We start from the raw sequence: 12,289 nt of genomic DNA, 5'->3' as shown, positions 1-12,289 counted from the left end.
GGAATGGGTAAATGATCCAGGGGTTGGCATGGCGGTGTCCCCAGCGGTTGCCCCACCCAGCATCCCCCCACCCTCCTATGACGGCTCACCCCTGAAGAGGGTCCCCCACCCCGATGGAGAGTCCCCCACCCCTAGCCAAGAGCCCCCCACACCCTGCCGAGCACAGGGGTGACAATCCCAGTGCCCCCGGGCTCTTTGCCTGTGAGCAAAGATGGCTACTCACCTCCTCGGCTCCTTACAGAAGCTCTTCCGCCAGGTTCACGTTTCTCAAAAGGAGTACTAATCGGTGCCAGCATGAGCATTTGGTGGGGAGGCCACTGAATGACAGGAGGCCTTTGTATACGGTACTTAAGTGGTGATAATTGGTTTCTTGCCACGCTACGGCGAGATCCCGATTTCGCCAACGGGAGTGGGGCGGTTGCATCGCAAACTGTTTGGCGCCTGGCGCGGTTCTCGTTTTTGGCTTCTCCCGCTGTTCACTGGCCACGCTCCACTTGAGCGCGAGCATAACGAGGCCAGAGAATTGCACCCTAAATGTTGACGGTGGGACTGAATCGGTGGACTTCTACAACAACTAGATTGTGACCGGTCCCGGAGCAATTCATCCATTAATGGGCAAACACCGGCACCACGTGGAACTCGATCGATGCCAATGAAAAATGGTGTCCAATTCCCCGGGGTCAGGATTGTCACTTGAGAGCCTGACAAGGTGCAGCCCCATATTAGCACTCTACTCCCCACACACACTCATCCCAGAGAACAAGGTGGCACCACGGAGGACGGCACCCTGGCTTACGGATGCCGGGCTGGAGACCCTGGTGGATGCCATGGTGGAGAGGCGGGTCACCCTGTTCCCCATGGTGGGAAGGAGGCTGCCACACCCGCCGTGCACCAGGCCTGGGCACAGGTGGCAGAGGCCATGAGCATGTGGGCCCCACAGCCAGGGCTGGCCAGCAGTGCCGAAATAAGCGGCACAACATCCTCAGGGCGGCCAAGGCGAGTAGGCAGCACCGTGCCACTGGCACCAACCCCCGCCCAAACCCTGTAACCTTGCCCAACGGGAGGGTTACCGAACCCCACTCACCAGTAGTGCGCGCTCCCATCCTGCACCATGGCCGCTATCAGGTGGATGTAGGAACCCCTGAGGGGGCGGACAGTAGGAGGGAGGCTCAAATCCAGAGGCTAGCTGCCATCCTGACGGCTCAGAGACGTCTGGAAAGGGCAGTCCCATTGATAATGGAGATGCAGATACAGAACCGGGGACCACATCAGGGGTTGTCAGTAACCATCCAGCACCTGGAGGTGCAGATGGAGCAATTCAACCGCCTGTAGGGTCAGGAAGCGGTGCCGACAATGCGTGCCACCCGGGACAACACCAAACGGGTGTAGGCCTTTAGGCTGAAGGTATCGGCCATGGGTCAGGATGTCCAAGGACTGTGGCACATTGCGCAGGTGGTTGCCAAAGCACAGGCAGCTATGTATCAGAGCCACCTGGACATTGCAGCGGCATTCCAGAGTTAGGTCCAGTCACAAAGGGTTATGGTGAGGGCGTCGCCAGCATTGCCGAAGTGCTGGCTGACCTGTGCCAGTCCCGGAGGGAGGTGGCATAGTCATTGAGTGATGTTGCACAGTCCCAGAGAGAGGTCGCCCTGTCCCTGTGGGTTGGGTCATCCAGGCCAGGTCACTCTGGAGGACGGCCACCAAAGGGGACCCAGGTCACAGGATGGGATTCGCAGCAGGCCACCTCCACTCCTGAACCTGGAGGCGATTGGAGAGTCCCGTGCGTGCCGGCCCGGCGCACACGCTGTGCGGCCTCCTGTGCCTGCCCGGGCCCCATGTACTGCCTATTCCTACCCTCATCGGACTAGACCAGATGTACATCCCCCTCCTCCAGCAGGTCTTCCCTCTGCTGCACGATGTTGTGGAGAACGCAGCCGGCCACCAAAATGTGGGAGACTCTCCGAGCTCTGTACTGGGGGCCCCTCCAGCGCGATCCAGGCACCTCAACCACATCTGCAGGATGCTGAAGCACCCCTCGATTATGCCCATCATTGAGGCATGGGAGTCTCTGTAGAGGGTGTCCGCATCGGTTTGTGGCCTCCAGATAGGCGTCATCAGCCAAGACTACAGGGAATAACCCCTGTCGTCCAAGAGCCAACCCCTCACCCAGGGGTGTGCCTCGAAGTTGTCAGGAACTCTCGCGTGTGCCAGGATGAAGATGTCGTGCACATTGCCTGGGTATCGGGCACAGACGTGCCCAGATGATGCAGCTCATGGTCACGCATCAGCTGCATGTTCACCGAGTGGAACCCCTTTTGGTTTGTGAAGACCAACCCGCCATGAGCTGGTGCTCGTAGAGGGACATGCATCCCGTCTGTCACCCCTCTGGACCTGGGGCATCCCGGCGATGGCAGCGAACCCCGCTGCCCAATAATCCTGGTGGATTCGGTCCACATTGAATTTGAGAAATTGTGCCGGGCGGGCATGTAGGGCCTCTATTATGGCATGGATGCACATGTGCACCGAGGTCTGTTGATCTTGACAGGTCCCCACTCGGCACCTGGAAGGACCCCATGGCATAAAGGTTCAGGCGACACTCACCTTGTCGGCCACCGGGAGCAGGTGTCCATCCCCATACCCCCACAGATCTAGCAGACATGTCGCACTGTTCCCTGCTCAGCCAGAGTCTTCAATGGCATGTCGGTCCGGTAGACCTTCGAATGACAGGTGTTGCCGGTACACACGAGGCCTCATGAGGCACCTCCTTTACACCTCCTCCTCGACCTGTTGGACGGCTAGCTGGCCATCCTTCCCAGCTGCCTCCTGTTCCTGTGGGGCAGGCTCCGCTGCTGCATGGCTCTCCCCAAGAAGCTCGCGCTCGTAGAGCCTCAGCGCATTCCCCAGAGCTGCGGTAGCTCGGATAAATGCCAAGATACCTGGTTGGATTCCGAAGTCCACTGTCTGCAGGGGGTGAAAGGCCTCATGTTAGCATGATATGTACCCCATGCCCACCCAGATCCAACGGGCTACACGGTGACCCCGGCCTGCACTGCAGCTCCTGCATGTCCTTTCCCCCCTCCCCCAATCCTCTCCTATCCCTGCGCCCACCCTCAGCCATTCCCCCGGTACTCTGCCCGCCCCACCAAGCCCCTGGCACCGTCGGTGGCTGCCTTGAAGGCCATGGCAATGGCAGTCCATGCCGGGACACCCTTGTTTCAGGAGGGTCACCCTGGTCCCACAGCCCATCCTATGGTCAACAACCCGCTACTCCCTCTCCGGCCCTGGTAGATGCCACCCCACCCACCCCAAGCCAGCAGTGCCAGCAGCAGGTCCGGCAGGCCTTGGTCGGGCCTCTGGGAATATGTCCTCCTTCCTCTCTCTCCCTCAGCAGGCATGGCATCTGTTTCCTAATTTTTAAAACCACAAGTGAAACGTCACCATCGGTAATTTTTCCTGGCAGAGGCGGAGCATCGTGAGAGCCCCGGAGAATACCGGTTCGGGCCTGTTAATGATATGCCAATAGCGTTTATTGTACTTGCGCAGTAGAATGCATTGACCCTGCTGTCAAGGCCCCGGGGCCTGGCATTCCATCGGCCGGGGCACAGGCCACGATCTTTGGCTCGTGTGTGATTTTCCGCCCAATCGCGTTTCCTGATCACGGTGTCGCTGGATGCAGAATCCCGGTCCACGTACTTGGTTTAACTAATCTCCCTCCCGGGTTTCAATATTGCCGATGATTTCAGTATCTATAATTTATTCAATCTCAGGGCGTTGGTGTTGAGCGGGTGTTTGATTCTGACCATTTTGCGGAGCCTGACTCACAGACAGTTACAGCTGCTGCCCTGGTATAAGGAGTAAGGTCAGCCAGTGAGCAAGATCAGGGCCTAGGCTACAATTTATTGGTCCCCACTGTTTGCCTTGAAAAGGTGACGGTGAAATACAATGGTTTTCTCGCCACTTAAGAAGCCTATTAATAGTCGACTGTGAGACCGGAGTCACCTCTAGGCCAGTTAGAACTTTCTTTCCCTCAGACACAAGTGAACCTGTTAAGTTTTCAGAATGAATTAGTAACATTATGCTCACTTTCTCACTGTTACATATATTTATTTTCAGATTTTCTTGAAATAAATTCAAATTCTCAAACTCAATTTTGTTCATATTAAAAGCAAAATACTGCGGATGCTGGAAATCTGAAATAAAAACAGAAAATGCTGGAATACTCAGCAGGTCAGGCTGAATCTGTAGAAGGGTCATATAGACTCGAAACGTTAACTGTGTTTCCCTCTCCACAGATGCTGCCAGACTTGCTGAGTTTATCCAGCATTTTGCATCATGTTAGTAATGCAGGCCTCTGAGTTACTAGTCCAATGACATAATTACTACGTTGCCGGACTGTGTTGCCATTGTTCTATATAGCTCAACCGCATTTACGAATTGAGAACTTAAAAGGTACCATATGAATGTGTGAATGTCGGTGTATATCTTCTGGTCACTACACACTTGATACCATTATGGTATTCTTATCCGTCCCCAATCTGTCTTCATTTTCTTGAATCTTTCTAAGTTTGAGGCCTATCAAGATTTTCCAATCAGTTTACATAGAAATTACAGTGCAAAAGGAGGCCATTCGGCCCATCACGTCTGCACTTGCCCTTGGAAAGAGCACCCTACTTAAGCCCACAGCTCCACCCTATCCCCGTAACCCAGTAATCCCACTGTGGTAGTATGCATTAGGGGTCATGTGGGACTGTGAAGCCGTGATGTCATTGGCTGACAGATCCCGGGTCCTGGTTGGCTGTTGATCTCTAGCTACGCCCTGAAGGCGGAGTATAAGAACCAGGAATTCTCCCCGCAGCTCCAGTCTGTTGCTGAACTGCGGGGAACGAGTCACGCTTAATAAAGCCTCATCGACTTCACCTCTATTCGTCTCTCGGGAGTCTTTGTGCGCTACACCCACCTAACCTTTTTTTTTGGACACTGAGGGCAATTTAGCATGGCCAATCCACCTAACCTGCACATCTTTGGACTGTGGGAGGAAACCGGAGCACCCGGAGGAAACCCACGCGCACACGGGGAGAACATGCAGACTCCACACAGACAGTGACCCAAGCTGGGAATCGAACCTGAGACCCTGGAGCTGTGAAGCAACTGTGCTAACCACTGTGCCACCATGCTGCCCTACATTACAATTTAAAACATGCATTAAAATACGGTATTTTAAGAAAAATTTTGAAGCTGACATTCCTTAACTACAGTGAACATAATGAATCACTGAAATGTGATCATCTCAGGTCTCAGAAAATCAGAAGACGTCCGGACTCCTGTCATCCATTCCATGCTGAAGTAAGCAATTATATTTAAAACAGATTATTCAAATTATTAATATGAATATTTTAGGAACTAGTTAACCTGTTGTTCTCAATTAGGCAGGGAGCCTTTATTCTCTTTCCAAAGATACCGAATACATATAAAGGTCTATGATATGAATTAAAATTGTTGCATTCGTTCATGCGCAACCAAATGCGTGTGCACTGATTGTGTTGGTTTGGTAGCTTGGATTTTTGCAGTAGTGATGAAAAAAAATGAAATGAAAAGCACTTGTTGTCACAAGTCGGCTTCAAATTAAGTTACTGTGAAAAGCCCCTAGTCGCCACATTCCACCACCTATTCGGGGAGGCTGGTATGGGAATTGAACCATGCTGCTGGCCTGGCTTGGTCTGCTTTCAAAGCCAGCGATTTAGCATTGTGCTAAACCAGCCGCTAATGGTGATGGTGGCGTAACTGTCAATGTTCGCCGTCACCACTCCACTGAAACTGACTGCAAATACGACAGTCTGCAAATGCGCAGAATAACTTGGAATTCCAGACGTTGCTATGAATGATTCTACGCTTCCCTCTTGAGGTCCACCCCCCCTCCCTCCCCCATCCCACAGTGTTAATTTCCTAAAGAATCAGTAAATTGACAAGCACTTCCACTCCTACACCATAATCCTTGCTTTAGAAACCTCTTGAAAAAGTTAGAATGTGTTGAATGCGGAATGTTTTTTTAAAACAGTTTACTCGCGTCGTAATTACAGCTCAACGCAGGTCCCGGAAAGCTAACTTTGCATTTCTGGAATGTCTGATGTCTCCAATACCATTCTAAAAACCTTCTGCGTTCTTTTAAAGTTTTTTTCATACAATATATCAGCTACTATTTAAATTCAGTCATATTTATCATTTGGAAATTTGAATTATCAATACGATTTGTTGTTTGCCCACTTGCTGACATCATTGCTGATGCAGGTCTTGACTAGGGACCAGATTTTGAGAAAACATTTGAAGCTGACATTCCTTAACTACAGTGAACATAATAAGTCACTGAAATGTGATCATCTCAGGTCTCAGAAAAATCAGAAGACGCCCGGACTCCTGTCATCCATTCCATGTTGATGTAAGCATGGGTTGGAAAATGGGAAATCCAGAGGTCACTCGATCTTTATGGGAAGCTTTCTTTGAGGTCAATGGTGAGCACCATTGCCTCACTACTGAATGCAAAATCCAGGCCAATTTAACAAATGTTATTTCATTACAGAATTAGAGTGATATTAAGCGTTATTGTTGTAAATACAATATTGCACTGAAATAGTTTTCCCTGTTGTGCACTAAATAATCAGGGATATATTTTTAAGAAGTGACTTCAGTCATGCAATTTGCAAATGATATCAAAACAAAATATATTTTGGGAAATAAACTTTCAATAAAATCTGATGTAACTCACTGGCCTACGTTCTGGTGAATGATAAACTAAATTCCATCCTCACTATTTCCGGCAATACCATAACATTGCATTAAAGAAAGTTTTCATTTGAAATATGGATCAGGGAAAATTGTACAATGTCATTAACCCATGGATGAGAATATTCCAGCGCACCCCCCCCACGCCGGCAACGTTATGGCTTTTCCCGCCGCTGTGGTGACTCTTCATTGACCACAAGCGGGAACTTCCGTTCCCACCGAAATCAGTGGCAAATCACATGGCTCACCCGTCCCGCCACCAGTGATCCCACAGCAGGGCTCAAATTTGGCAGGAAGATACTGCCAGCGGGAAGAGCTGGTGTTTTTGCCCATGGCAACCTCCATGGAAACCTCCCCCCTCACTTATTATCATTCTCTAATGTTTATATTTTTCAACTAGGTTCATGAATATTTTGTCTCAACAACCATCATGTTGAAGAGGTTATTTTACCCTATGAGTGAGTGAGGTTACATTTGGCTTCTTATGTCCCATTAAGGTTAACTACTCAGGTTGTCAATCAATGAAGTGAGAGGGTGGCATGTGGTGCAGTGGTTGGCACTGGGACTGCAGCGCTGAGAACCCGGTTCGAATCCCGGCCCTGGGTCACTGTCCGTGTGGAGTTTGCACATTCTCCCCGTGTTTGCGTGGGTTTCACCCCCACAACCCAAAGATGTGCTGGTTAGATGGATTGGCCATGCTAAATTGCCCCTTAATTGGACAAAGAAAAATAATTGGCTACTCCAATTTTTTTTTTTACAAATGAATGAAGTGAGGATGAAGCCAGTGCTTAAATATCTCATAAAGCCAGTGATGTATTTAACTTTGTTCTGGTTAAAATTGGAGTATAATAGTTCTCAGTTTATGGAAATATAAAATGTAAGAGGTAGCAATAGAAAATCAGTCAGAAACCAGCTGGTGGGAAGGCTGATGCCAATAGCAACTTGCATCCATAGAGCAGGATTAATATAGTAGCATGTCACAAGGCACTTCAAAGATGCTACAATCAGGCAAAAATTGATTACAAGCCAAAGAAAGGGCTATCAGGGCAGGTGACTTATGATCAAATAAGTTAGTTTTAAGGTGTAGCTGAAAAGTAGAGATAGAGGTGGAACGATGGGGAGATTTAGGCAGTTAGTAGAATACTGGAGTACCTGATTCTTAACGGCGTCCACCTCTGGCAAGGTTTTTTCCTTCAAATCACCTCCATGGTTGTAGACTCCCAGTTGAACAGAGGAGTCACTAATGTCTTAAGTGTAACCACCTTGGGTCAGAACTCTCCTGGTTCTAATATTCTTTAACTCTGGAATTATGCATCCAGAGCACTCGCCTTCATTGTCAACTTAGCTATCAAAGAAGTCTAGTTTACTGTTCGGAGTCCTTCAGTTGAAAGAGGTTTAAACTCTTTTAGCCAGCACACCGGATTTCAAATGGACTCTGCTGGGAAGGGATGTTCCTTTTCTGTTCAGAAAACTAAAACTAAAAAGCAAAAACCCTGTTTGCGACTGGCATGCACTCACAATGTACTTAGCCGTATAATTAAATTTGAGTTGGCCCTTTGCTATTCTATTGTTTATCTTCCAGGCAACTTCACATGCCCATTTACTGGCAGCCAGTTATTTTGCCCTTTGCCTGAAATCAACTCCTAAAGAAACCTAGTTCTTAAAAGGAACAACACCCTACAGAAACAATAACTCCCCCCCCCCCCCCCCCCCCCCCCCCGCCGCTCAAAGCACATCGGCCATCACAGCAACAAAAACATCTCCAGGAAAAGCTGTGAGTAATACATTTCTTTTTTAAAAATAAATTTAGTGTACCCAATTAATTCTTTTGCCAATTAAGCAGCAATTTAGCGTGGCCAATCCACCTAACCTGCACATCTTTGGGTTGTGGGGGTGAAACCCACACAGACATGGGGATAATGTGCAAACTCCACACTGACAGTGACCCAGGACCGGGATTCGAACTTTAAGGAATAGTTAAGATGAGACAGGTATAGTTATCGAGATGTGTTACACCACCCTGGGCAGGTGCGCGGTCAATTCCAACCCACGTGTGGCCAGAGGTACAACACAAGTGAGTTGGCCCTTGGCTGTCCAATAATTACAGTCACCTGGTTTGTAAGTTGAAACACAATTACTGTTCATTTATAACATGAAATAATGACGAAATATGCAGGAAATCCAACTGGATAATGGCAAGCTAACCCATTATCCCCTTTAACTGACCTAGCCTCTGCCCGCGCACACACAAGACAGACAAACACAGAGTGGGGAGTGGGGGAATAATAAAGATGAAGGTCAAAAGAGAAGAGTCTTTGCTTCAAATGGTGGTTCTTCAGCACTCTTTCCTTACAGCCAGCTTGTAGATTAAAGTCCTTGGTTTGCAGCCTGTAATGATCTTCTCTGTAGTTTAGAAATGTATTACGCGGGGTGGGATGTGGCACAGTGGTTAGCACTGGGACTGCAGCGCTGAGGACCCAGGTTCAAATCCTGGCCCTGGGTCACTGTCTCCCCATGTCTGCGTGGGTTCACCCCCACAACCCAAAGGTGTGCAGGTTAGGTGGATTGATCAAATTGCCCCTTAATTGGACAAATAAATAAATGGGTACTCTAACTTTATGTTTAAAAAAAAGAAATGCATTACAGCTTTTCCTGGAGATGTCCCTTTGCTTCACATCAAACACTGCTTTCTGTTCATGGTTTATTTTCTGCCTTTTCTGGAGAGAGAGTCGGTTATTTTAAATCAGCTTTATCTGCAGAGAGAATTGGTCAGTTCTGGTCTCTGCGGCACAGCCTGTAAGGTTCTCCTGTACATAGATTCATCCAGGCAGCCTGCCAGTTCAGGATCACAGCCTTTCTGGAGAAAAACAGAGAGGGAAGAGGACAAAGGTCGTTCCTCTGAGCTTCTAGGAGACAAACTGAAAGCAAAACTCAACCATTGAAACTCTGAAGCATTCCAGTGGGATCAGATCCAATCAACACTTATTACCAAGCAGAACACAGACTTTTGGGCCAATTCATTGGTCACCTGTCAAATCAATCAAACTGAGTCATCACTGATGCCGGCCAATCTCTGTCTTGGTCTGGAATCACCAATTTAAATCAGCACAGCATTCTGAATCCATCTGTTTGAATTAAAGGTACAGGCTGTTTTGCCTTAAAGTCACAGGTCCATTAAACATCCATGGATCAGAAATGTAATGGCAAAAGATAAAGAAAAGGGAAATATGGGAATAGACAGTGAATAAACAGGAAAGACCCTTACAGATGGAAGTAGGTGGTCAATTTTACTTGTTGTCAACATTTGTGAAAACAAGTCCCAAGGACTGTACTTCGCAAAGTCTTAAACAAAAATAGCTGCCAGACCAATGTAAGGGATAGTAGGAGGAGTTTACCTAAATCTTGAGCTGAGAGATTGGTTCACAGAGGAATTTTCAGAGCAGAGAGCTTCGGGGGCGCGTGGAAAAGCTTGATTGGTGGGGCGAAGGGAAAGGACATTGCACAAAATGCTAGAAATGAGAGTTTAGGGGGGGGGATTGTAGGACTGAAGAAAGTTACAGTGATAGGAAGGAGTTAGTCTATGAAACAATTTAAATATGTGGATGGAAACTTTAAATATGGTTTGTCAGGGGACCAGGAACCAATGTCGGTCAGCGAGGATAGGTGAGTGTGATTTGGTGGTGCTGGATAGGATTTAGCTAATTGGATATTGGGCCAGGTGAAGTTTTCAGACATTGGAGGATGGTAGGCTAGCTAGCAGAGCAATGAAATAGCCAGGTCTGGTGACGATATCGGCATGAATAAAGTGTTCATCAGCAGATGAGCTGAGGTAGGCAATGTTGGAGGTGGATGGTCTTTGTGATGGTGAGGATACGGGGTCAGAAACTCCGCTCAGGATCAAATACGACCATTAACAATCACATCAGTATTATCGTTAATATTACCCTTTCTTCACAGAAAATTAATGCCTGCATCATTATTTTTGGGAAATGTTTTGAACACTTAAAAATCAATTTAATCATTTCAGGAAAATGCAAGAGAATGTGGAGGTGCCCTGGGCCTGGGACCTTGCCTTGCGATTCTGCTGCTGCCTCTCCTCATTGTTTCATCTCAGAGGTGACAGAAACTCTAGTGTTGGAATGTTTAGCATGCTGAATCCATGGGAAGCATCATAAACCGAACGACAAGTTTAGAGGAAATACCAGGCAGCATAAAACTCCTCCATCACACAAAGCATTAGAAACTGAAACTTTTGGTGGACCCACACTCAAGGTAAATGGTAGAGCAGAAGTAGGTGAACGATTTGCAACTTATGCAAAATATACACAGGTATTGTCATTATGGTAACCATAAACTGTGAGACTAAAAATTCACTTTGCAGATATCATTGGTGACTGATTGTTTTGAACCCTGCCTTATCCTTCAGAGATTGAACCTGTTTGTGTACATTTTTAAATAAATGATCTCTTGAAAACAGCAGGTTTGATGTAGCATGGAGTACCTTTTATTGTGTCAATTGTTAACTCTTTGTTCCATAGATGCAACTTTTTATTTCTCTATATTATTTGTACATGACTTTAATATTTCGGGAACTAGTTAGTAGTTGTTCCTGTGCACAGACTGTTTACAGTGCTAAAATATTGTCAACTGGTTGCTGAAATCCCATTAGAAATAGATATTGGAATGCAGAAATCACCTTTACAGCAGACTTTTAAATTCAAAAATCAATTATATATATTTCCTCATCAACCAAGGTTTTCATAGAACTTCTTATTTGTTTTAATTAGCAGTTTGTTGTTTTACTGTAAGTCTTCATTTCCACACGCAGAAAAGGTGGGATATTGAAGCAAGAATTCTTCTTAGTACACCTTAAAAAAGTGTTCTTTGCGGCTTTCTAAATATGCACGTTTTGTATGATATGCTCAGTGATGCTGAATATTATAAAGATGAATATTGGAGAAATGTATGAATATGCGTAGAATATTTGATCATTCACATTATTCTGAATAAAGAGAAACATTATAAAGTTTTTGCATCGTTACTTTAATTCAGAAGCACTGCTGCATTCCTGTTTTTTGGAGGACACCTATTACATTCACATGATACATCAACGACATGAAGCACTGTTCTTAAATTTCCATCCGGCAGCGCACCCACGCCCGCGCATTACCCGACGGCGTAGGGGTGGCCCACATTGGTCAGCTGGGGGAACGGAGAAACCCGCTGCCGGCAAGGGCGTGGCGTGCAGGAAAACGGGGCTGGCCCATTGTTCCTGTTTGCAAACCCTTAGCAACTCGAAACTGATTTGCTTAAATAATATAATGATCCACTGCATATTCAGCTAATTGTGAAAATAAACAAATGAATGTGTTGTGATGCATCCTGTCTTTAACATACTGATTGTGATGCGGAACTGCTGTCGATGCTTTGTAAAAAGATAACAAAACATTGACAAATTGGAAATACTGCAACAGATATTAATCTAAATATGACTTTTAGTTAAGATAGATAA

At 47.0% G+C, this 12,289-nt stretch overlaps 1 protein-coding gene across 1 annotated transcript in view; it reads left to right on the top strand.

The window, feature by feature from the left end:
* Positions 1 to 11,806, top strand: part of cacna2d3a (calcium channel, voltage-dependent, alpha 2/delta subunit 3a) — a 1,400,547-nt gene extending 1,388,741 nt beyond the window's left edge. Inside the window, exons 37-38 of the mRNA XM_072472475.1 lie at positions 5,264 to 5,343; positions 10,805 to 11,806. Coding sequence (XP_072328576.1) covers positions 5,264 to 5,343; positions 10,805 to 10,897 — 173 coding nt within the window. The 3' untranslated portion in view covers positions 10,898 to 11,806. The remainder of the gene's footprint in view (positions 1 to 5,263; positions 5,344 to 10,804) is intronic.
* The last annotated feature ends 483 nt before the right edge of the window (positions 11,807 to 12,289 follow it).

This window comes from Scyliorhinus torazame, chromosome 13 (assembly GCF_047496885.1).
Source record: "Scyliorhinus torazame isolate Kashiwa2021f chromosome 13, sScyTor2.1, whole genome shotgun sequence".
Lineage (NCBI taxonomy): Eukaryota > Metazoa > Chordata > Chondrichthyes > Carcharhiniformes > Scyliorhinidae > Scyliorhinus > Scyliorhinus torazame.
This window is presented reverse-complemented; position numbering and strand designations above follow the sequence as displayed.